Here is a 25,086-nt window from a genome sequence, read left to right on the forward strand (position 1 = left end):
TATTCAGACATGCAACTGTGCAAATGTACGCATGTTAGAGAAGTTTTAATACTGAGTCAAAACAGGAAAGAATAAGCTGAAAAACTTGTCTTAGAAAAAAAGGTGAAAAAAACCTGCAAAGAAAACTTGGGAATTCCCAAGGGATTGGTTCCTATTCCTTGGAATCCAAACCTAAGCAACACAACTACACAGAGGTGTGCAGGAAGGACTAACTCAGAGACCAGCTTCTGCCTGGAAGTGAAACACCTCTTGTGAAGCTCCATCTCACATATCATGGACTTTAATTATCTCTACAAGGTAGCTCTCTGCCAGCTCCAAGGAGAAAGGAAGAAGTATTTCTTACTTGGATCTTTTTGCTTTAAGTACTCAAAGCTTATTATAAAAACACACAAAAGTCCGTGCTGTATCTGCAAGTTTCTTGCTATTTTCCACTTACAAAACCTCTTTCCTTTTGAAATTTTGAAAGCAGATCTTTACACTGAAGTGACTTGCAGAAGCATTAGTCATTTTTCTATTAGTGATAAAAATGGGTTCCTTGGAAGTGTTCCAGCAGGGAGTATATAAACCTCCAAGGTCAGGTCAGTAAGTTACATTTACTGCTGTGATGAGGACATCACAGTGTTAAGGGACATTAGATGCTCTACTGAACTTTTCTTGGCAGACCTCTCAAGCCTCACAACATCTTCCATCTTCATCAGGAAAACCAATCTTACTGACAACTTCTTAGTGGATATGAATTTTTCTTGTAACATTTGCTTAGTTCTTGTACCTTCCTCCTCCTGTTCTCTTGTGATACCTCAATGAAGGGGCAATATGAACACTTTCATCTGCTTATGCTAAAAATGGGAATAGGTGTCAATGTTAAAAGGAGCTGACTAAAGCAGCAACTTCCCTGAGCTGACATGCAGGGAAAACAGACCTGGGCTATCACCCTTGCAGCAAGACTAAAATATAAGACTATAAATCATGTCACAGGCCAACCTAACTGCTGGCAGGCCACTCACAGAACATTAACCAGCAGCATCCCATGGAACCAGATGCTGTAAATGTGCTTGAAGTGCAGTAACCTCAGCTCCTGAAGTGCCACTGCTACAGAACTGTGATACAGACCAACAAGGCTGCTGGTGTCCATGTCCAGAGAAGTGCCAAGTTCATCAGAAGGAATTGCACATTTTAATTAATAAGGAAGTGATAACTCCCAAAGTTATGGCAAATTCTTTTTGAGATTGCAGCTAGGGAGAGAAGCACTGGTCTTGAATATTGGGAGAGCTGAGGAAAAGCATTAGGAAAACATGGAGTAGGGGAAAAATGCTTACACAGACTGTTGTTACAGCTACTGCTGCCTCAGACAGCCTCAAAGCATCAAAATACACAAACTTTTTCTGCTTAGAAATAATTTTCTGATTTTTCTTTAGATGTAACTTTAGAGAACTGGGCTTTTTTCCTTCTACTTGACAAAGTGAGATGCCTTTGACCCTTTCACTACCAAATGCTCTCAGCAGTTTCTCCCTATCTTCAATACCTCTACCTAGAATACCCAAGAGGTTTCCTCTGGCCTAGAACACTTGAGGATGCAAAAGAGCCTAGGACACTTTCACAAGAGGCCTTAAAACAAACATGAAAAAAATAAAATCTTACTTCTACCACGAGCCAAACCTCCATCAGAGCACAGAACACATTCCCAAACCTATTTATTTATTGCAGTGTGCAATCCTGCCATTGGTTTCGATCGTCTCCTTACCGTTCGTTGGTGGAATGTATGGCCTACAAATGGTACAGTCAAAACCCATATCAGCTATGTTTTCCACTTCCTCCTCTGTGTTTAAGTTCTGACAGATTGCATGCATCCATCTAGAAATTAAGTGGGGGAAAAAATACAATTTAAAGGAAATAGGTGGTGTTTTAGGAGACCCAAGTATCAGTCTATGGTCGAAGTAAACAGGGAATAGTTGTTCAGTTTGAATTCTTTTAGGGAGAAACCACAGAATCAGGTTTTCCATATACAGCATCCCCTACAGTGGTGTGTGTTACATCCTGTATATGGAGCAGTGGATCAACTATTTCCCTCCACAGGAAGGAACTCTCTATAAAACAATCTCCCAAGTATGTTTTTGTATGGTAATTTTCTCCCTATACTGCAATAATTTTAATTACTTTATACAACTCAATCCAGATTCAGCCTCACAACAACAGTCCTGTGAGGTAAATTAGTTTTATTTTTACAGGGCAGGAGGGAAGAGGCACAGAGTGATTAATTAATTTGCCCAGAGTCAGACAGTTAAGTCTGTGGTACAACCAGAAATGAACCACTAAGAGACTTCTGAGACTCAGTAATCCACTGTTCTTTACCACATGACCATTTCCTTCATCTCTACACTTCAACATTGGGGGGGGAAATTAAAATAAGACTTGAACAGGGAAAACAAGTGAAATATGAGAAATCCTTACCGATCACACTGTCTACACTGAATTATGAGCTCCTCATCCCTGTACGTGCGGTAGCAGATGGGGCAGGTAGACAAACTTGCACAGGGAGCACACTGGGTGTAATTATTTTGCCATTCACATCTTAAACCTGGAGAAGTTGCTCCACAGTGTCTGCACCAAACACACCTACAGAACAGACAAAAAGATTTATTACTGTCAGTTCACAGGAAGATGACTTTGTGGCTTTAAATCTCTTCCACTTAGAAAGAGGTGAGTAATTAAGTTTTAACTTAACAACATGTTTAACCACAAACATTTAACAACAGTTTTTGTACTTTTTAAAGAAAGTTCCTAATTAATAATTCCCTCGAAACTGCAAAAGCATGCAGATGGGTTCTTGTAACAGCTCAACAGGTCAAAGAAGTTCATGCTTCTAGTTGCCATTCACTTTGTGATCTGGAGACTTAACCATGTGAGAGGTCTGGTCTGTTTGTGTTTCACTCAAGTAAAACAAATTGTTTTCACAGGGTTTTATGTCAAGAACACATGGGTGAAGCACCCATTCATCTTTCCAACTCAACACTGGAATGATTACAATGAATATAAATTGGAATTTTTTTTCGCTATGAGTTTCAAAAGATAAATTTTGTCTATCTCTGCTTATGTGGTTTTTGGTATGAAGAAGCAGTTCCAATTGAATAAAACAACTCAAAAGCATTTTGTAGGCTTTGTTTAATACACCTGACTTAGACACAACTAAAACCATGTTACAATTCAACTGACATTACAAATACCAAGTGACAGAGACAAGCAGAGGAGGCCAGCAGTCAGCACCTCTGACCCCAGCCCCAAACACACCATTTGCACTTCCAGCCTCCCTTTGGCACAGTCTGCAGGGGTGGGTCCAGGCAGTAGGTGTGGTAGCTGATGTCGCAGTCATCGCACAGCAGGAGTCTCCCTGGATCTGTGGCTTTCCCACAGGCTTCACACACTGTGCACTCCAGGCACCTCCAACCTTTGCTGAGTACCACTTTAGTAATCTGAAAAATGCAAGGTGAGAATTAGTTGAAAATGGCTCAGTGAAGTGTGATCAATGTATAAATTAAGGTCTGGCTTGTGGAGCTCAGGATGCTCCTCTGGGCACACCACCCACATCTCAAGGAGCTCTTTAGCAATTACACTTTCTAGAGCTTCAATGAACAGGAATGGATTAAAGAGAAAGAAACTGTCCTCCCTTCTAGTCTTTTTAAAAACAGGTGCAGTGTTTCCCTTTTTAAGTCACCTGGGATTCACCTGACTGCCAGGATTTTTCAAATATCATGGAAAGTGGCATGGCAGCTGCATCAGCCAACTCCCTAGAGACTCTGGGATGCATCTTGTCAGCTCCCAGAGATTTGTGTACATTCTGGTTCTTCAAGAGGTCACAAACCTGATCCTTACAATGTGATCATGGTGCTGGAGTTTTAGTCATCTGAAGCAAGCATCTAACTTACTGCAATTAATATATAATGTAAGAGTAGTATATAAACAAAAAGTCAAATTATAATTGCATGAAATACGCATATGGCATTTTGTAAAGTATGTGCAAAATAAAGTTTTTTGACATGTTTTTAAAAAAAATCCCACTTTTACACATATATACTTACATCACAACCAATGAAAAGTGTACAGTGTATATATACTGCAGTAAATAGCTTATTTTGTGCTTGCTAGGTCATTTCACAGCATTCAAATTTAATTTTCACACATTCTCTCCTAGGCTAATGAATGTAAAATGTATTAATTAACCACTCCAACTGCTGTCAATTCTGACAGCCAACAGGCAAATTGAATCAACTAAACCTTATGCCCCAAGTAAATGAAGATGCAGTGTAATTTTTCCTTTGTTTTTAATTCTGCTTGTATCTAGGTTTAAAACTTGTATCTCAAACTGTTATTTTAACCAACTCCTGGATAATCAGCACTATTTATGGTTGTGAAATTACAAAAAGGTTAATTTCTCTTGAGGCTATGCATACTATAAAATGACATTTAATTAAAGTCTTTCATAAGTCACATACAAATAATGGTCACATTAGCTGATGAATATCTAACAAGTTAATGACTCCCCTAATTACCACAAAACCGAAGGCAGCGTGGTGCTATTAAAGTACAATATGAAAACAGTGCAATCAAGTAGTTTTTGTGTGGAACGACAGCACTCACCTTAATACTGACACAGTATGGATGGTAACACTGCCCACACTGGGAACAGGCCAGCAGCCGGCCCTCAGCACCTTGGCCAAAACTGCCACAAACCACACACATATCCTGCAAGGACACACAAGAGCAGGCTCTCAACACGTGCCAGACACTACTTCTGAAAACATCTAACTAAAATCCAACTAGTTTGCTGTATAATTCAACTCTTAACAAGGGCTTCATTCATTTTTTTTGTAATTAAGAGCAGGGAAACAAAATGAAAAATTGTGTCTATTATCCTAACCTGATGGAGAGTGAACTTGTCACTGTTAGAGAAGAGGACAACTGTGTTATGCATCGAATTTTCTTCCTCATCTTTATTAGATGAAATGTCCATGGTTGTGACCTATTAAAAAACCACAAAATATAAATAACAAGCACATCACATTTTATAAGACATGAGACAAAATGAAACATTCTCCAAATAAATTTTGCAAGTATTTATCATACAGTATCAACTTCATAAAAAGCTGCCTCCATCAGAAATTACTGCATTAATTCACATTTTCTCATTATCAGTATTATAGTTTCACAGACATATTCTCTTCCTCTCCTTTTTCCACCTTCACATATAACCCCATTACACTTCGAAATGGAAATGGAAGCAAAGGCATATTCAAATTAAAAAATCACTAAGCAGAAATTGTCATACTGTGCCCAGTCTGCTGTTCCCTCCATGTAAACACTGAAGTTCTTTTTATCAAAAAGTTAATTGCAGCGACAGACTTTTGAATATTAATTCAAAAAGCAACTGCAGAAATGTAGTTTGTCCCATATTGCCTAAAATGAGGTTTAGCTAATGTTCCAAGTATGTTAGAGGAATAAGCAAGAGCTCTAAAGTTACTTGCTGTAAGCAGTTTGAGGCTTATCTATCTTTACCATAAAAACTTCCACTGAACTACAAACAGCTATTTTGATCTCAATCCATCAGCTCTTACTGTAGACAAGTCATTTTTCTTTTTCATCAAGTGATTTTTATTCTGACCTGCCCTTTATTAATTCAGCATATCCATATAAAGATTCTCAGGAAGAGAAACACAAATGAAACATTTCAACTGTGTTCTGACTTTCATGTGAATCTTACAACACAGAATTTGTTGTCCATGAATTTAAACTAATAGGCCCAACTATTATCTCTGAACCAGGAATATAAGGGCACACAGCTCCATAAAAAAAGATTAAATGGATACTAGAGTAATGTAGCTTTGTTTCACCAGCTGCTCCAATTACATATATGTGGATTATTTTAAATACAGTGTAAGTCCTACACAGATAAGTTTTGTTTAAATAACAATTTAAATATTTTACAAATCCAAATGTAACTCTAGGGACAAATGTAAATACCACCATATCAACTAGAGGAATCCCTCTGATACACAGCTGCTCAAACTCAGCATTTATTAAGAAACAGCTAAAAAGGGAATATATTCTTTATGTGTTTAGATTACCAAATATTTGAGAGCACAGCAGCTGCAGCTAACCAGTTAACTCCAGAGCACCTGAAATACCTTGATACCTTCAGGGACAACACTTCCCTTACCTACTTTTCCACAGGTTTCATAAAGTTCTTGTAATTGCACATGCAAAAGAGCAGAATTTGCAGGACTGAATGACTGCAGTGTTGGTGTTTGCTGACCCTCAGCACTGACCCACCATGGCTAAACCTGTAACCACCTTTTTCCCCATTCCCAAGATATACCAAAGTACTTCCAAATCTGTGTGGCTGTCCAGTGATCCCATGCTGAGTAAGAATGATTTTGTGCAAACTGACTGAAAATATCCCCATTTCAAACATTTATCTAACAAAAGGCTGATCTCTTGGCATTGCTAACTGCATCTACTCTACCACAAGGCAGCCAAGTCTCTGGAACTCTGGAGCTGCCTTCAATGTGGTGACTCAAAGGATCAAACTTCTGTAGGAAATGGTGGAGAGTGATGTGCATTTTGTATTTATAGCAAGTTACCTACATCACTGTCCTCTGATCAATTACAAAAACTTTTAGGAGTTTGATCTATAAACACCAGCATCTCTTGAAGTACAAATTTGTGCTTTGCCACACCAAAATAATGATGTGAATGCCTCCAATTGATTAAGGTGCTGTAAGCAGCCTAAGTGGAATTCATCCTGTATGTTTAAAATTACAAATTTGCTTCTGAATCTTGACCATCCAATGCTTTAAAAAGGAAAAGTGATAGAGATGATTGTTCCTTTTCCAAATAATAAACACCTGAGTATGCCAAGATATTACACAGGCAGCAGAAAGTGTGACAAACTCAAACAGATTACATGTAAGAACATAAAAACAGAAATCTGAAGAGAGTCTCAGGAATTACTTCATAAAGACATAAAAATAAGCAAGTCCCTCTCTGAACACAAGGAGCAGGATGTCTCTCAAAATATGCAGGGCTTGTTGGTAATCAAAGTTTAAAAGGAACATTCAAATAGAACAAGCCCACAGTGAGGAAAAAAATTGTTTTACACTCTAGATTTCCAAGTTTTTCACACCAAAATCCCCCTTCTTATGAGGAGTAGACTAGGACTGTGTAGGATTTTCAAGTTTTAAAAATAGTCCAAGTATTAAGTAGCTTAACTATCAATTTCAGTGAGCAATCACTTGCTTACAATCACTTCAGTGCTCCCTGAAGAATAAGAGACAGCAAATATAATCATTATTTTCTCAAGGGTTTCTGGACAGAAGCTGTGTACAGAATAGTAGACATCTGATCACAACAAAGAACTGAGAATCAGTGATATATGAATTCATTAAAGAGTCAAGGAAGCTTTAGTTATGGTAAATCATGATCTGTAAGGGCTCTCTGAAGGAGTCAGCAATTCTGGGGACAGGAAAATCTGATTGATGCAACTTACTTCACCACCAAACTCTTTTGGCGAAGTCCTTCCCCAAAGCTACTTAAAAAAAGTTAAACTGAAGAGGAATGGCCCCTATACTGATAAAAGACACAAAACAAAGAGGGGACTAGATTATCAGTTTTTTATGTGGGAGAATAGCACTAGTCAAAATCTGACAGGGCCTGCCTGCTGACAGGTGGTGGTGCTCAACACACTCATGTGCAATCTGAAAAATCAAGTGAGAAGCAAGGTGACAAAGCTTGCCAACAGGACTGGGATATTCAGAGCAATAAAATCCAAAAGACAAGTGTGAAGAACTGCACAAGAACTTCATGAAGCTCAGTGCTGGGCTGTAAAATGGCAGATGGAAGCCCACAAAATAAAGAAATTAACATGACAAAAGAACTGGTATTGATGATCAGAAATATGGAGTAGCTTCCATACAAGGAACAACTCAAAACACTGGCATCCTCTATATTTGCAAGTCAAGAGTGGAAGGAAAAAGAGGAGAAATGATGGAGGTCTAAAGAAACTGAGTGGCATGGAGGGAAGAAGTGAATAGAAACCACCTTTCCACTGACTCTTCTCTAAGAGCACTGAGGGGCAGGCAGCTAATCCAGGAGGCAGCCACTTAAAACACAAGCTGAGGAGCTGCAGAACTGAAAAAGGTTAACATAGTTTCCTAAAGTTTTTTTGAAGTGAATGGGAAGATTTATGAAAGAAAGCTCCAACACAGGCTGCCTAAGACAAAGACACCTCCTCCTGTTCAGCAAGTCCCCAAGCCACAAACTGCTGAAATGTCTCCTCCTCTTCTGTTCTGCACTCTTGCATCACCACTCAGTCCAGAGGTACCTCTGCTTTGGTCTCCTATGGCTGGTGGTACATTCTCATGCACAACCCCTGCTCTCTCCTTCTGGGTTGCTCCCGTCAGTGCTGCCTTTACCCAGCATGTAGTTCTGCGCCCAAGGAAATGGAAGGAGTACTTTAAGACTCCCAACTGTTGTGTCTTTAAATGGCAAGAGCAGCACAAAATTGCCTCAGGCCCACTGAGCTGCAGTGTTCTAGTTCATCATCACAACCAGTAACAGCCAGGCTCCATCAAACACCCCTGGCTCTGCAGAGCTCGTTGGTTTTTCATGCACTATTTTAATACAAGAATTACAGCTGAATAAAACTGTTATATTAACAGACTGCAATATGACTGTAAAAAAGATGTCCTTACCCCTGGAATGACCACAGCCCCGACTCCATTCTTCAGTTTTGATCTTCCTCTGCCACCTCTTCCTGACAGCCCCGCTCCGCGCGGTCTCCGCTTCCCCGGGAATCCTGAGCCCCGGCCCTATTCAATGGAAGGCAACAATGTCAATGCAACCTCTCAAGTTCTTTCCTTACATGGGATTCACACTTGTTCAGTTCATCTAAGGAAAAACATACGTAAAAAACCACTGATTTCCAGTGAGTATGAGCACACCAGGGCATGGTCATTAAATTTCTGCATAAATCTGTGTGAAATACCTTTAATTACTTACATGGCATAATATGATCACCTTTATCTTCAGTGAGGAAGCAGCCAAAACCAGGAATGTTTATTTTCTGCTCAGGAGTTAACTTGAAATATGGATTTCCCCCAACAGTTACCCCCATCTCATTTGCAAAGTTTCCAAAATATATCTATTATTCTATGATTCATTTTTCTTTTCTCTTTGAACAGTCAGCCCAGACAGTCATGGGACTTTTACACAAGGTCTGGACATTTGATTACTGGTAATCATAGATGCTTTTCTTAAACTATGAATAATCAAGTGAAACCTGGAATCTATTAGGATTGAGTCCTGCTCACAAAGCAAAGTGGGAGCTGGCTCCATGAAACTCTCTTAATTCATCATATACAAGAGAGTTTTTTATATTAATTCTATCAACTACACTCAGATCAACATTCCCCATAATGTCAAGTTTTTCTTACACAATCTCCACTTGAGTTACAGAGAGCTTCTTCTCTTCCCCTTTCCTTATTTAAGATGCAGAGGCAGAGTTGCAGTGTTGTGCTTTGGAGTATTCAGTGTGTTCAACTACAATTATCCTTGGGAGAGTATGTTTTTACTAATAATTACCTGTTATTCATACAGTGACTTAAGTTTGAAATTTAGGGGGTTTTTTTGTTTGTTTTTCTTTTTTTAAAATTTCAAAATGAACTAAGCACAAGAGGATTCCTAATCCTCCCTAATAATTTCCAGAGAGAAAAAACATATTCACATCACAAATTCTGGCTGATATATCAGATATCTTTACAATGTGTCTCAAAGCCTCTAATCTGTGTAACTGATAATTATGGCATGTACTCAAATAAGCACCTTTCCTACAGCAAAATGAGCACTGAGATTATTTATTGCATTTCATATTTGTCAATAATCTCAGCTCCCAATACAGCCCCAGTATGGAGAACAGAGTATGGGGTATCCAAACATTTCCTGCAAAATACTTTTAATACCAAGGCAAAAAACATTTGCTATGTAAAACAACATTGATGGAAGCAACCAAGCTCCATGGGCACTGTGTCACCAAGAGACATGAAGGGTCTTTACTGATGGAGACAGGAGTTCCTTGGATGGAAAGAAGCACTGTGGCCTCAATATTCCCTACAGTATTTCTCAAATATTCCAACTCCTGGCTTAAAGAAGATATTGAACTTTATGGTCATAATTAAAGGGAGAATTGAAGGATCCCAGTGCTAAAATTTTATTAATACCCATCTAATAAAGGAAAAAGAAATTAAATTGACTCACACACCAAGTTAATGTAACAAAATGATATTTGAGGAGTGAAAGGAAGGATGCTGCTGGAGGCTGAGGTGAAACAAAAAATGTCCTTAGATATCTATGGAGCTAATACATACACACACATAGGACACACATTCATCGATTTTTTTAACGTGGAAACTCTTCTGACAAGTTTCTTATTTTCTGTTTCAGAACAGGTGTCAGTATTGTTATTTTCACACAACTAGTAACAGGAATAAGCACATACTTGTATCAATGTTAATGCTGAATATTAAGCTGAAAATTAATGCTTAAAGCAGCAAAAGCTAAGCTGATGTCAAATCAAAATAAAATTAGCATGAGAGTTAAAGTGAGATGAACTTAAATCAATGGGAGCTACAGTTATTTGTCAGTTTCATAATTCAGCTTTTTTTTGCCTTTACTTAAATAATTCTACTTTAGTTACTTCAGGTGTTTTTAATAGTAAATGTCACTGTGGATACAATTTTGGTCCATCTAATCAGGTAGGAAAGTTGTTGTTTATTCCCCCATCAGCTAAAAACGATGTCACTTTGAATCCACTCTGCAAGATTTCTCCACAGCAACAAATTCAAGCCGTCCTTCAGATCTCTGCTCCTTTCCATGCCTGGTTTACCTTACTGCCAGTCTTAAAGACATTTTCCTTCTCAGGTAATTTATTTTGACAGCCACGTAAAGCCAACCACAGAAAGCGATGTACTCAAGACACACAAAATTTGGGTAATACAAAGTATTCTTTGCCACTGAAAATCAAGGCAATGCCATCATAGTTTATGCTCTGGAAAGCTCACATTTTTTAACCTGAAACCTCCAGAGCTTTAATAATTTTTAGAGATCTTGAACAGTAACAGAATGGAAAATTAATTAAGGTGTGAGAGACAGAATTTCATCACTAATCTCTACAGCAGAAAGATAGCAATGGATACATGAAAATAAATTCAAGTTATTTACCACTTTGATGCTCCAAATGGCACTGCCAGGAAGCTGTCTGGATTTAAAAATGTCCCGACCTTCTGAAATGTCTGGGGACCAGGAAGGTGGGCTCACTGTATTATTGGTACTCCAAGCCCCCTAGGATACGGTAGGTGAGAAAATAGATGTATAAAACTTTGCAACATAAAAAAAAAGGCAAAAAAGCAAAAAGCAAAAAGCAAGCAACAAAAAAAAAAATCTGAAAAGCAAAGCACATGCAGGCATAGGCATTTCTACATTAATTTAAGTAGTCAATTAGTTCACTGAGTGAGTAGAAAGTAGGAAACTTTTAGGTTCTCAATGAAACATGCCCTAAAATCAATATTTACTTCCAAGTGATGGTTAAGCACAACAAAATGAGTTTTATGAACACAGATTAATACAAATCTAAAACAAGTAATCATAACAACAACAAATTACATGCCTAAATTTTATTGCATCAGTGAAGAAGACAGTAGTTGGAGGTGGTAATATCTCCTTTTATATTCCAAACCACATTTTGAAAGAACTGATGGCCTCAGTTGACTTTTCAAACTAAACTACCCCCAAATCACAGCAACAACTAGACTGAGAAGCACAGCAAACAAAAGGAATATGAATAAACCACTAGACAAAAGCAAAGGAACATAGTCATGGTAATCAACAAAGCAGCTCATTCCTGCAAGTCTGCTACAAATAAACCATTATAAAACCCTACCACTGTTTTTTTTTCACCCCAATGTTTTCATGTTATGCTGTGGTATCATATTTTAACATGTTATTATGTGCATGTAATAATATACATCCATATGGTGTACCTACAAACTCTTTTTAACTAATTATTATCCCTATTTATGTAGTTCCATCATGGTGAGGTATTGTATGACTGTCAGTAGAAACAAGGCAAAATGAGAAGAAAATGCTAAGACAGCCAAGGAAAAAAATGCTGAGGGCTCCTCATAGAAAGTAAAATCTGTGGAAGACTTTCTCAAGCACAGAAGAAAGACTGCAGGAGACAGACATAATAAGTAACTTCACTGCCAATTTACACATTAGGTTAATAAAGGACAGTACATTTTCTTAATTCTGAATTTGTGAGAGTAAAAAAAATTGAATACCAGGATGAGAATGGAAGTGATGAAAAGTGTAGGTTTACCTTCCCCAGAATGTCATTCAGCATAATCCCAGGGCTGATGTGGAATAACCTCATGCATACAAACAATCCCAACTATTCACAACTGCTCACAAAGGCAAGCTCAAACACATTTACACCTTTGAATACTGGGATATACAATAAGAAGAAGAATCAAGGAAAATGAGATGGCTCTGCAAAATATGTTGGGGTTTTTTTTCCTTTTCTGAAGGGCAATTTCTCCAACAGGAACGTGTGGGAAATGAGTTTCTTTGGAATCAACAACTCCATCAAAACAAACATTTATCCTCAACTGTAAAGAGGTGTCTTGCTAACAGGTGCACTTTCTGAAAACAGGGTGATCTGGCACCCAAAACAGAAAGCTTGTCAGTGGCCTAAAAGCCTCATTTTGGATAAAATTCTCAAGGTAAAAACACCAACACTTGATACAACCCACAGTGTGGACACAGTGGTATTCAGCATAAATCTGCTTTCTGGAGTTTAGGTCTGCCTGCATAGGAAAAGGAATATGGACAACATAACACTTAAAAAAAATTAACCATTTGACAATTCTGCCCACATGAGGCGGTAACTGGACACACAACCTCCAAACTGCTTAGTGCCCAGAGCACCTGTGTGCTTGGGATGGCCATCAAAGCCTCCCCTCTGCCAAGGGGCTTCCAAAACCCGCTCCAGAGGAACAGCTCCTGACAGCAGCTGCTCAAGGATTCCACTCAGTGTGCTGCAATCAACACCCTGGACTGGAAGATTTTGCTATCCCAGTTTTTTCCTTGACTGCAGATAGGTGGTCATCATGCAGACAACTCAGAAGATCAAGAGGTTCATCACCCTTTGACAGGGGAACAGTGCTGGGCAGAAACCTTCTCACCTTCAGACCTAAAGATGGATAAGTCCCTGTTCACAGCCAGGGCACAAGGACAGAACATTCCTGACATAACAGGGACATCATGTCAGAAATGGGGGGGAAAAAAGGAAATTTGTAGGCAACTACATCAGCAGGTCTGTGGCACAGGAGATTTGCCTCAACTATTCCAACCCTAGTTTTAATATAAAGTAACAGTCAATTTTAGCAGGCAAAATTCAAAGTTTCACTGAATTTTAATTAGTTTCCTCATTACTTCTAAAATTCATAATGCATAGTAGGTAACTGTTCTTATAAAGTGACAACACAAAGAAAATCTGTATAGCAACACGAAGAAAATCTATTTATCAAAGAAGCAATCTTTACATCAATCTGTAAAGAGGCTCACAGTGTCAAAATTCACATGCTCACAGTGTCAAAATTCAAGATCTTAAACATGCTGAAAATACTTAACAACTAAAATTGCCTACTCTTAGTTTGGAGGTACAAAATTGTTCTCCTTTTAGGAAGATAACTTTTCTAGTGATTAAATATATTCAAAAGATTAAAAAGCGAAAAGAATATTAAATCTGAATATGAAATATTCAGTCTTGCAAAACAAAATGATTTGTATATGATTCATGAACCATATTGTTAAGAATTAAATTGAAAATTCAATCCAAGTTTTATTGTAGATCAGAAAAATTTGAATTCTTGGTCAGATAAACTTAATTAAAAACACACATTTCCACAATACCACGAACAAATGAATTACATCAAAGAGATGCATTAATTATATTTTTGGCTTTTAATTAATGCCTATTACCACACAACACTGAAGAGAAAGTTCTATTCAGTTCATTTACATCAGAACCCCAGCAATAATTATGTACTGTGACAGAAACAGGAAGTTCTAATTCTCCATCATATTCTTGAGTCCTCAAAATTGAACAACACAGCTGCAAGTAAATTATAACAAAAGGAAACCCAGTGTCAGCAAGGGTCAGGAGATCTCACTAAATTACCACTGACTGTGTTTAGCTGCTTAACGCTTTATGAATCCTACTGCAATTGCAAATGCACAAAGCTGGATTTGCAATTTAATATTTAATGTAATTTTAGGGTTGTGAACAAACTTTAATCACTTGAAAATACAGCTCTCCTCATTAAAAAAAAAAAACAAAAACCAAAAAACCAACCAAGCACCAAGCACAGAAACCGTAACAACAACTGATCCTTGAAAAAGCTTTTTTTTTTCTCTTCTTTTCCAACATCTACCTTTTACAACAACATAGTTAGTGATACCATATAAGTGAAGACAGCAAAAAACTCATCCCATCCAAGAGAGCACACATCCAAACCCATCATAGTGCTCTGCCTTCTTAAATCTCATTTATAACAATCTCTTAAAACACCAACAGATATTCAGTGCATTGTGGAAGAGTCATCACCAACATCTTCATGATGAAAATTAAATATCTCTGAACAAAGTACTTCTCAAGGAACACACTCTGTAATAATACTAAAATAATATTTATGGAATTTACAAAACCGGCAGAAGTTTATTGCTTTTTATTCAAAATTATTCTACAGAATGCTCTCAACTCTTCACCTACAACTGTTTCAGAGCCAGAATTTGTAATGCCTTCCATTTACTGACTTAATCTTATGCTTTCTAGTACACAGTGGCATGGCAAAAATAACTATTTCAATTGTGTTCAATTCAGATATACAGAATAAATACAACACCATTTAACACAGTGTTCTTCCAACACTATCCCAGAGAATCCCCATGTAACAGGAAAGCAAACTGGCTGGATGCAATCCTGTGCCATGTGCTCTGGGATGACCCTGCTTGAGCAGGGAGGCTGGACCAGATGGCCCATTGTGATCCCTTCCAATCTGAGCCACTCTGGGATTCTGCTTCTGCTCCCATGTACAACTCTCCATTTGGAAAAGCACACATTCTTTTAAAAAATTAATGTTTTCAGCAGAAAGAATAATTTAAAACCCCCACAAAATAAACCTAAACCTATTTCTGTCTGCAATCCAAAGTGATTTAAATACATGCCTTCCACATTGTGGATTTGTCCAATTACATCTTGCTCAAAAAAAACCCCACCTGCCTGTAACTGGACATTTAAAAATCTCCTTTTTTCATACTCTACAGCACATCATTCAACAGCTTTCAGTCCTTCATCAAAAGCCCAGAGTAGGAACTTCAGAGTACTGAAATTTGTTTAAGGCATTAACATATTTCTGCAAATATGACATATACACCTGATTGTACAGTGACCCAGGAAAACCTAACTGCAGCACAACAAGCACAGATCTCCTAAACTCAGGGGAAACAGCAGAAAAACTTTCCAGAACACTCTCTCATACCTTAGGAAGCAAAAATTTTGAATCCTTAGATGACATGTAAAAACTGAAAGAATTGCGCAATATATAAAAAAGCTTTGTTAACACTAAGTACAGAAAAGCACAAAACCATCAACCTGGAAGTCCCAAAGACTAAAAATAAATTGTGATGAGAAGATGAAACACTAACTTGTCACACTGACACACTTTTTGTATAGAATTTCATCAACAAGGAATGAATGCCCTGGATTGATAAACCATTTTCCCTGGAACGCAACACGAACAGAGAAAGACACTGCAGAAAGTGACAGACTTGAGGATTCTTTTCACTTATCAAATTTAATCCTAGTCAAACCACAATGATTTGTACAAGACAGCTCTTGCATGGTATTTCCTACTGTAACAAAACCACAGAATTATTTACCACACCATTAAAAACGTCGATCAAGAAAATCTCTGGCAGAGTAAGGGACACAGAGCTGTAGAAGGTTCTTCTCTAAAGCCAGTTTAAGAAGTTTTAACACACTTTGAAAGTACCAGCCAAAATAAATGCATGTATGAAAAATACTAAAAGGTTATTTAAATAGCACAGCATTATGTCTATCTGCGTGTGTAGCAGACGAAAAACACAACAAATTTTCTTCTAGTCTGCTTAAACCATGAGCCAAAAGAAACTTAAATTCTCACCAGAGAAGCTTTACAATGACTTTTTCCTTATTTACCAGAACATTAATTCCTTGAAGAAATAAACTACACACTCAGGAGAATCAATGCATTTTATAAGAAACAGATGAAGTTGATGAGTTATACTGCAATTTAATAAACACAAAATGGAACAGCACATGTGCTTACCTGTCTGGATCTGGGTCTCCCAGGGGAAAACTTGCGTTTGGTGATGGCCGGTTTGCCCATGCCGATTTTTGGAGTGACTGATATGTAGGTGGCTGGGAGAGCACTCCCAGCAGCTGGGGGCAGCACTGGGGGCTGACTGTGCTGTACATCTCGTGCAGAATGCAAGTCTAGAGAAACATCTGGTGAGGAAGACATGTTTGTCTTGTTTAGATTAAGTGATGGGGGAAGCGAGGGGCAAGTCTCAGCTGGTGGTTTTATGGGTTTGTCTCTGACTGGTGAACTATTTGCAACACCTCCATGTGAAGCAGTAGTTTCTACTTCTAGAAGAGCTGGTGCTTCTGATTTCTCATGGATTTCTTCCTTTTCATCTTTCTGCACTTTTATTATTTCCAGTTGTTGTTCTGTGGGGACAGAAATATCTCCTTTTCTTTCAGTCTCCAGAATTTCTGGTGTCACAGTCATGGTCTCAGGTACTGAGCACAGAGACCGAGAGTCTGCTGTGGACACTTCTGATACCTCCCCACTACCCTGAGGCAGCTGTGTCTCTTCAGCTTGTTTGTCCAACTCCTGCTGGGCTACAGCTTGAACACCTTCTACCACTTCCATCATTTTCTCACTCTGACTGTCACCAGATGCTGGTGTCTTTTTAGGAGATATTTCCATTTCAGCTGAATTGATTTCAACAGAGACTTCTGCTTCCAGTTGTGTGGTCTTTTCTCCTGGTGATATGCCTGTAATTAAGTACAACCACATTAAAGGCTCACTGTGAAAAAAGAAAAAAAACTTCTGGCGTTCTGATCAACAAGTATACTTGGTACACATCATGCAGGCCAACACGTATCACTTTACTTCAGTGAATTCAATATGTAGCTTAAAATATACTTCACTAACATCTTTCTTTGTACCTATTTTTACAGTAGTCTGTATTTTTAGTTCATTATTTTTCTTCCCTAAAAACACAACAGAGTAAATTAAAAGAAAATAGACCCAAGATTAATTTTGGAGGAACTGAACACACTTTTCCAGGTAGGCAGCCAAAATGAATTTCTTCTTTTTAATTTCTGTGTATTGAAGATGCATGCTATAATAAATTAATGTCTTTTAAGCTACTGTCCCAACATTTCCAAAAAGCTAAGAAGAACAGGACAAGTAAAAATAAAAAACATTTTCCTCCTAAAACTCTTTCAGACTTTAGGAAATCAAGTGAAATGAAAACAGCTGCTGCTGGTTTAATTTAAGTTACAAATATATTATGAATTTCTTTCAAAAATATTTATCTAGCCCTCCCTTGAACCAAATCAAGAACATTTCATCCATAACTTTCTTCATCAAGGAGTTCCAGAGTTTTTGTTCCACTCTACATAAAGAACCACATTCTTTGCTCTGAATTTGGCTTCTCACACCTTCCTTTGGTGGGCCCTGATTCTCTAACAGGCCATTTATTTCAATTACACTTGCACTCTTAAACTCACACTGCTACAACTTCCTCAGCCAATAAGTTCATAGACAGCATTTTATTCCGAATATTTCTTCACAGTTTAAGTCATGGCCCTTTTACCACTGTGATGCACAACTGAGTGATCACAGCTGATCTGAAAAGTTGGGGTTTTTCTACTTTGTCTTTAAATACAAGTTTCTTGTATCCCCTTACAGCAGCCATTCTCTAACATCTGAATGGGACTGAATGGGACATCCTGGCAAGTTCTTTACTCTTGATATTGGTCACTAACACATCTAGTGGATTTGACCCTTCTTTAGCTGCTCCTCCCTGTTCATTTGGTAAGATGCAGTTTCTCCCAAAACAGAAATGATCAGCTGCTGCAACCCTGTCAAAGATCATCTTTTACTTACAAAGGGAAAAAAAACCCATAAAATCCTTAACCAAGGATGCCTGTGGAGTTACAACCATAAGAGAAAGTGTGAGTGACAGTATTTGAACAGCAACAAGTCACTGGGTTTTACAATAAACTTCCAGCATACAAAGCATTCAACTATTTTTCCAGCTTGGAAAAAGCCAGTCCCAACAAAAAAGTAAAACAAACAAATGAAAGCCATACAAATATTCTGAAGACTCTCTGCCCCTTCAGTAAAACACTTCTTTTATCTAGCAAAGAAGTTAATACTCTTGCTTGAGAGCTCAGATAGAACTGTTGCAATGTGTCTCCCACTGCTTTCTAGGTACTTTTCCTTTTGCTTTTATAAAGCACTGCAAACCTTAGTGACAGGAAGAAGGTTCTGGTTCTGAAGGGCTCTGAACTGATATTTTCTCAGAGTGCAAAACTCTTTCTTACCTTCTGTGACACACCCAACAGCTGGTTCCTGATCAAGGCCATCACCTGTAATGGGTTGTTCCTGAAATGCCATATCCTCTCCAGCACTTTCCATTTCCATTTCATTTGTACAAGCTTAAGGAGAAGCAAAGCAGTTATTAAAATTGCTGTGTTTATTCTACTTATTCTACTTTGGCATCAGCAACTGCTGTCACTGTTTGACCTTTTGGCTACAGAGAGACTGATATTTAATGATGACAGGATTTAGGACAAGTCAGGTCAGTGAGAAGGTTAAGGAGACTACACAGTACTCCTTAAAAATTAAGAATATTTTACTCATTAACACTGAAGCTTTCAGATGTCTGCAAGGCAATTATATACACCTAACAGTGAAAATATGCACACAGTCACAGACTTCTGCACAGCCTGAGCAATACAAGAAAGAATTTTCTTAAATTCCAAGTTTATAAAGTTCAACAGAGCTGGCAGCATGAAGGCTTCAAATTCGTATACAAATACTACAGTGGATTATGGCATAGATATAAAGTTCCATCTACCATCAGCACTGGCAAGACTGATTTTCATCTTACGTATTCAACAACATGAAAACTGAATTTTGCCACTTTAGAACTAAGATATCTTAATCTTTGCATGGAAAAGACACTACTGAGTGGTTTTTTTGGCTGACAGGATCATTATAGAGCACAGAAACAGGATTGATTTATTTTTTCCCTTGTGTAAAAGCTCTTTCAGTTAAGGAAATTCATTAAAATGCACTAGATGAAGTATGGAAAACAAAGTATATAGCAAGCATTAACTTGAAGAGAACTAATCCTCCATGGATGTTAGCACAAAAAAAAGGAAACAAACATAGCTTTCTGCATCAAGACAGTCTTTTTTAAGTTGCAAAAGCCCTCAACTATTAGGTGATACTACTTTTAGCACCCTAAAAGCTGCTCTCAGACTGTGAACTTTAAAGTGATATTTTAACTCTGAGGAAATGATAATTTAGATTGGCCCCAAATCTGATTTTAAAGTACAGAAGTGCTCTCCTGGGTATAAAACCCTGCATAGCTCTACTGATGTAATAGCTCCAGATTACTCCTAGCAGGTGAGATGACAGCCCTGTTCTTCCTTGGGGACAAGAGCATGCTTGTCAACTTTTGTACTAGCTAGAAATCCTAACAGAAGCATTGCTTAAAACTTCAGCCTTCCTTCAGATTAACCTGCTACCTACTGAAAAAGGGTTTTTGTAGGAGACTGGGAGTTGTGCCAGTGTATGTTCTGTTTTGGACATCTTCAAAATGCTCTAAGAACACTGCCTGGGAGTCCACAGCCTCTCCTATGCTTTCAGAAGGGAAATGATCTGCAGAGGCTGAAGTGGTCACTGTTCCTAACCTGGTGGCTGTGTTCACTGACAGAGTGAACTCATTTACAGACATTTCCCTCCTGTCACTGCCCTTCCTCCAGGAGCACCTTTTCCATCATGTCTTTACTGCTCACAAAAGGTAATGTACAGGCTGACATCAAAGGGATGACTTGTTCACACAAAACATCAGTTTGAACACAAACATTAGAGTTTTGTTGTAGCCAAACACTTCCCCTTTCCTGCCAAAATTTACCAGGCTTTCAAAACCACAGATACTTATGGATAATAGAAAATCAGTGCATAAGCACTGCTGCAAGCCCAAAAACTGCACATGGCAGTGGCTGTGCAGTTTATCTGTTACATTTAATTTGCTTCTGAATTTAACCACAGCTGTGCTTCTCCAGGGAAATTCGGCCTGGATGAGTGTAGGTGCTGCCCAAGAGAGCACATGGTGTGAAATACACAAAAGCATTTAGTTTTGAGTTTGTAACACAGCTCTTGTGGATGACCCACTGGGCTCAGATCAGCAGATTCAAGTTCTCCCTGTGCTTCCTTACTGTTACTGACTTATTTTTTAAAACATACTTTACACTTCTCTACAACTTTCCACCTTCTGCTTGATTTGTCCACTTAGACAAGAATGTCTCAGAAACAAGATGATTGATCATACATTGCTTTGAAAAAGGACACCAAATAAAAGCTGTCTAGTTAAATAAACACCTGTCCTTTGAACACAGTCCAGCTCCCACTGCTCTGTCCTTCCTGGATAAAGTGAGGAGAACAAGCCCTGTGAGACTGACCAGCAGCTAGAGAGAAACAGAAGAACTGAATGTCTCCAAAAATATCTACCAGACACACATGAGTGAAACAGCCAGGCTGTCAAATGAATACATTTATGAATGTACCACATCCAAAATAAATCAGTGAAGTTTACAGCTACAGGCTGAGAGGCTGGAGCTGGAATGTTGAGAGTCACAATTATGGAGCTCACCAGCCCATGTTTGTACCCAGGATCCTGAAGCCAGAAAGAGAAACCACCCATGGACTGTTTGAGCAGCTGCTGTTAGATAGAGAAGGGATGAAATTCTCTACTGTCACAGAGTAGAATTTGCGTGGCTGGTTCACAAAAAGACTTGGTGAGACTACAGATACTACATCTGATGTTAGCATTTTGGAACTGTGAAGTTTAAGTTTGATTACCTGTTATACTGTCAGGTTCAGGAATGAGTTCAGAAGTGTTCATTACATCACATGACTGAGTCTGATCCCCTTCTCCTTGTCTACAAAGAGTGCAGATGTAGTCTTTCAACTGAGACTCCAATTCACTACCTGGAGATCTGTCACAATCTATGTGAATCCATCTGGGGAGATTAATTTATTGTGATTTAATTTATCATGACTGTGATTTTAGTAATGAAAATATAAAGCATCATAGTAAAAATCCATTAAAAATAGCACTATTTCCCATTTTCTATGGGAAATAGAGATTTTCAACTAATGCTTGATTATGGAGAGCTTTAGAGGAATAAGCATGGTATGTCAGCATGTCAAACAATGAACAAACTTAAACATGAAGACCTAAATTGTCCCTAATAAAGCCCATCAGACTCCACAAGATGTAGAGCATCATCATGATGCTGCACAGTGAGACACAATATTATTGAATAAGAAACATAGCTTACATTCTTAAAATGTTCCAAATACTGTATTTTTAGGGTTTTTTAATTACTGAAATAGTAAAAGACATAAAATTAAACAGAAAACATAAACTTGAAAATTAAAAAAAAAAAAACAAAACCAACCCAGATCACTGCAAACAAGAGTCTTTAAACTTTAGGACAATGACTTTTTCAGCCTGTTTCCTCACAAAATAGGTTAAATTCAGTAGGCAGCAGCAGCTTGCAGCAAGTAACTGCCAGGTACCCTCAAGTAACTGCCAATTAATACTTAATTCATATTTAATGAATTAATTAATACTTAATTCAAATAAAGCTGCCTGCTATTGTTCATTGTATTTAGGGATGAAGGATCAAGGAGCTGCCCAAGATCCTGTGGCACTGTACATCAAACACCCAGAAACCCATCCGCGCCACACTGCTCATCATAAGCTTTATGCACTTTAGTACAAATTAACAAAAGCTGGATGCTTACCTTTTGCACATGTGACAATGCAACATATCTTTCTGGAAGTCTTGGAGGCACAGTTTTTCACAGAAAGGACAAGATAAGTTGTCTTGCTGCTGGTAACAACTGTCACATACCAAACAATTATGGTGCCACTGACAACTTGTTCGTGTGCCACATTCAGCACATACTCTACAGTTCTAGAGATCACAAGAATTTAGTAGTTAATTATGATATTTCACAATGTGATAGAACTGCCATTAACTGACATTTTCCTGTTTTGAATTAAATTTAATAACTTTTGTCCTTGATAACACAAAAAGTTATCCAAGATCTGATAGCAGAGCATGAATAACCTGCACAATAGCAATAAGTTTCCTGACACTACTCCTGACTTGAAAGGAGTATTTCTTATGAGATCAAACTTTTTATTACTACTCTCAACTACCTTATGACTGCCACAAACTGATGTAACATTACATTCATCTCATATACAAGGACTTCCCACTGCAATTACTTACAAGTTACTGATAAAACAACAAATTCATCCTGCCTTCCTCAAATGCAAAGGAACCCACAAGCTGCAGAACTGTTTTGGTAAGTAAGGAGGAGTTGAATATCAAGAGACTTCAAGTATGGATTATATACACTCCTATATAGCTTTGAGTTTACATTTTTGTTCCCATTGTATCACAAGAGCAGCTGTTATTAACTGCAGATTATCCACTGCACCTGGATCCTACACTTCTCTTTTCCCTATGGAGCTGATTTACTGTCCTACATAGGCTGCTTCAGCCACAGCACTGACAGCTCCCCCCACAGAGCAGCTGTAGAGCCACAGGATTTACATCCAAGTGGGATTCCTTCAGAAATTACAAATTACATTACATAGCAACAGCAATCCACAATACACCTGGAACAGCATAGTGTGGATAACAAAGTCTGGGCTCTTATAAATGACCAGGAGTTACTCTGAAACCTTTCCACTTACTTTACATTTCCAACCATTTGTTGGTACAGCATCCATAACTGGCTGTAGACAGAAAGTGTGGTAGCCTTTGTCACATGTATCACACACCAGCATCTTGTTGTCTTCCCCAGAGTGTCTAAGGAAAGTAACAAGTGATCAAAAATAACTTCAATAAGCAGCAACAAAATATCTGTTTCAAGAAAAGTCTAAACAGGAAGACACAGGTGTGCACATAAAAATATACAAACACTACTTACAAACATCTCCAGAGACAATGCCTTCAAATTAATTTTTAAATACAAGTGCATACAACTATCTTTATTCACCAAGAGCTGAGCCTGTGCAACCATTCTGAATACCAGATACTGGCCCACTTTCACTTACACATGTGTAGATATACTTGATGGCCTTTCTGTACTGAAATCAGTTCAAAATCTGCAATATACATTTTATTTCTTCCTGAAGAAAACATCCAGTTGTACTTGTTCCTGCAGTCTGACTGTAAATTTTGCCAAGGAAAAAAGGAGCCATCAAGTCTGACTATTGGAGCTCCTACAATGTCAGACAATATGACTGCAAGAGCAAAACAAACATTAAAGGAAGAGATTTCAATTTTTCTACAATGATGTATTACAGAGCTCCACCACAGATTCCAGTGATAAAATAAATTTGCTGAGAACAAGACAAATAGTTTGGTAATACCTAAAGGCATTGTGTTCTGCCTTCGTTTAAATAAATTAATGCAGTAAGTAAACATGCAACAAGATCTGCCTAGATAAAGCCTTGCAGTACATGGCATTATACATGCTGGATACTACTTCATTACCTGCGAGACCTGGTGTTTTAAAAAGCCCTCTCTTTGCATGAAGATATGCTTAAAATGCTGTTCTTCCAATAATGGTGAAGAACTGCCATACCACATCAAGTAATTATAGAATCAAATAATGGTTTGAGTTGGAAGGGACTCTAAAGTCCATCCAGTTCCATGGGCAGTGACAGCTCCCACTAGACCAGGCTGCTCAAAGCTCATCCAGCCTGGCCTTGAACACTTCCAGGGTGAGGCATCCCTGGTTTCTGTGTTCTGAGTGCCCCTCTGCCCAGCCTGGATTCGTGCTTGGAATTGCCCCAGTCTGGGTGCACACGGTTGCACTTGGCTCTGTTGAAGTTCATGAGGGACACACAGCCCCACCTCTCCAGCCTGCCCAGGTCCCTCTGGATGGGGGCCCTTCTCTTCAGCATCAACTGTCCCACACAGCTTGGTGTCAGTGGCAAACCTGCTGAGGGTGCCCTTGACCCCACTGCCCACGTCGTAACAAAGATGTTTATAACAGCACCTGCCCCAGTTCCAACCCCTGAAGAACAACACTCATCACTGGTCTCCAGTTCTTGACCCCAACTCTTGAATCCATGGGGTGCTCCATCTGTCAAATCCATTTCTGTCCAGTTCAGAGGCAAGGACAGTGTGTTGGACAGTGCTGAACACTTTGCACAAGTCCAGGTAGGTGACATCAGTTGCTCTTCCTCCACAAACTCTGTAGGCCCATCATAGCAGGCACTGTCTGCCCTCAGTGAAGTCATGGTGTCTGTCACCATCACCTCCTTATGTCCCAAGTGTCTCAGCACAGTTTCCAGGAGGATCTGCTCCATGACCCTGGTAGGCAGGCTGTTGAGATTGACTGGCCTGTGGTTCCCCAGATCTTCCTTATTTCTCTTTGTAAAAACTGGGTCTATGTTTCTCCTTTTCCAGTCAGTGGGAACTTCACCTGACTGCCAAAACTTCTCAAATATGATGGATGGTGGCTTAGCCACTGCATCCACCAGTTCCCTCAGAACCCATGTGGTCCCATGGACTGGCTGGGGACGTACCACATTTTCTTCGCT

General features: G+C 38.6%; 1 protein-coding gene across 1 annotated transcript in view; it reads right to left on the reverse strand.

The window, feature by feature from the left end:
• The window catches only part of KMT2C (lysine methyltransferase 2C), a 188,355-nt gene that overhangs the window by 60,148 nt on the left and 103,121 nt on the right, over window positions 1-25,086 (reverse strand). The window contains exons 9-20 of the mRNA XM_031059743.1: window positions 23,227-23,341; window positions 22,263-22,435; window positions 21,312-21,472; window positions 18,764-18,877; window positions 16,473-17,203; window positions 11,266-11,385; window positions 8,742-8,858; window positions 4,913-5,014; window positions 4,633-4,737; window positions 3,286-3,467; window positions 2,449-2,613; window positions 1,742-1,851 (exon numbers count right to left, since the gene is read on the reverse strand). Coding sequence (XP_030915603.1) covers window positions 1,742-1,851; window positions 2,449-2,613; window positions 3,286-3,467; window positions 4,633-4,737; window positions 4,913-5,014; window positions 8,742-8,858; window positions 11,266-11,385; window positions 16,473-17,203; window positions 18,764-18,877; window positions 21,312-21,472; window positions 22,263-22,435; window positions 23,227-23,341 — 2,195 coding nt within the window. The remainder of the gene's footprint in view (window positions 1-1,741; window positions 1,852-2,448; window positions 2,614-3,285; window positions 3,468-4,632; window positions 4,738-4,912; window positions 5,015-8,741; window positions 8,859-11,265; window positions 11,386-16,472; window positions 17,204-18,763; window positions 18,878-21,311; window positions 21,473-22,262; window positions 22,436-23,226; window positions 23,342-25,086) is intronic.

Source organism: Geospiza fortis, unplaced genomic scaffold, assembly GCF_000277835.1.
Source record: "Geospiza fortis unplaced genomic scaffold, GeoFor_1.0 scaffold182, whole genome shotgun sequence".
Classification (NCBI taxonomy): domain Eukaryota; kingdom Metazoa; phylum Chordata; class Aves; order Passeriformes; family Thraupidae; genus Geospiza; species Geospiza fortis.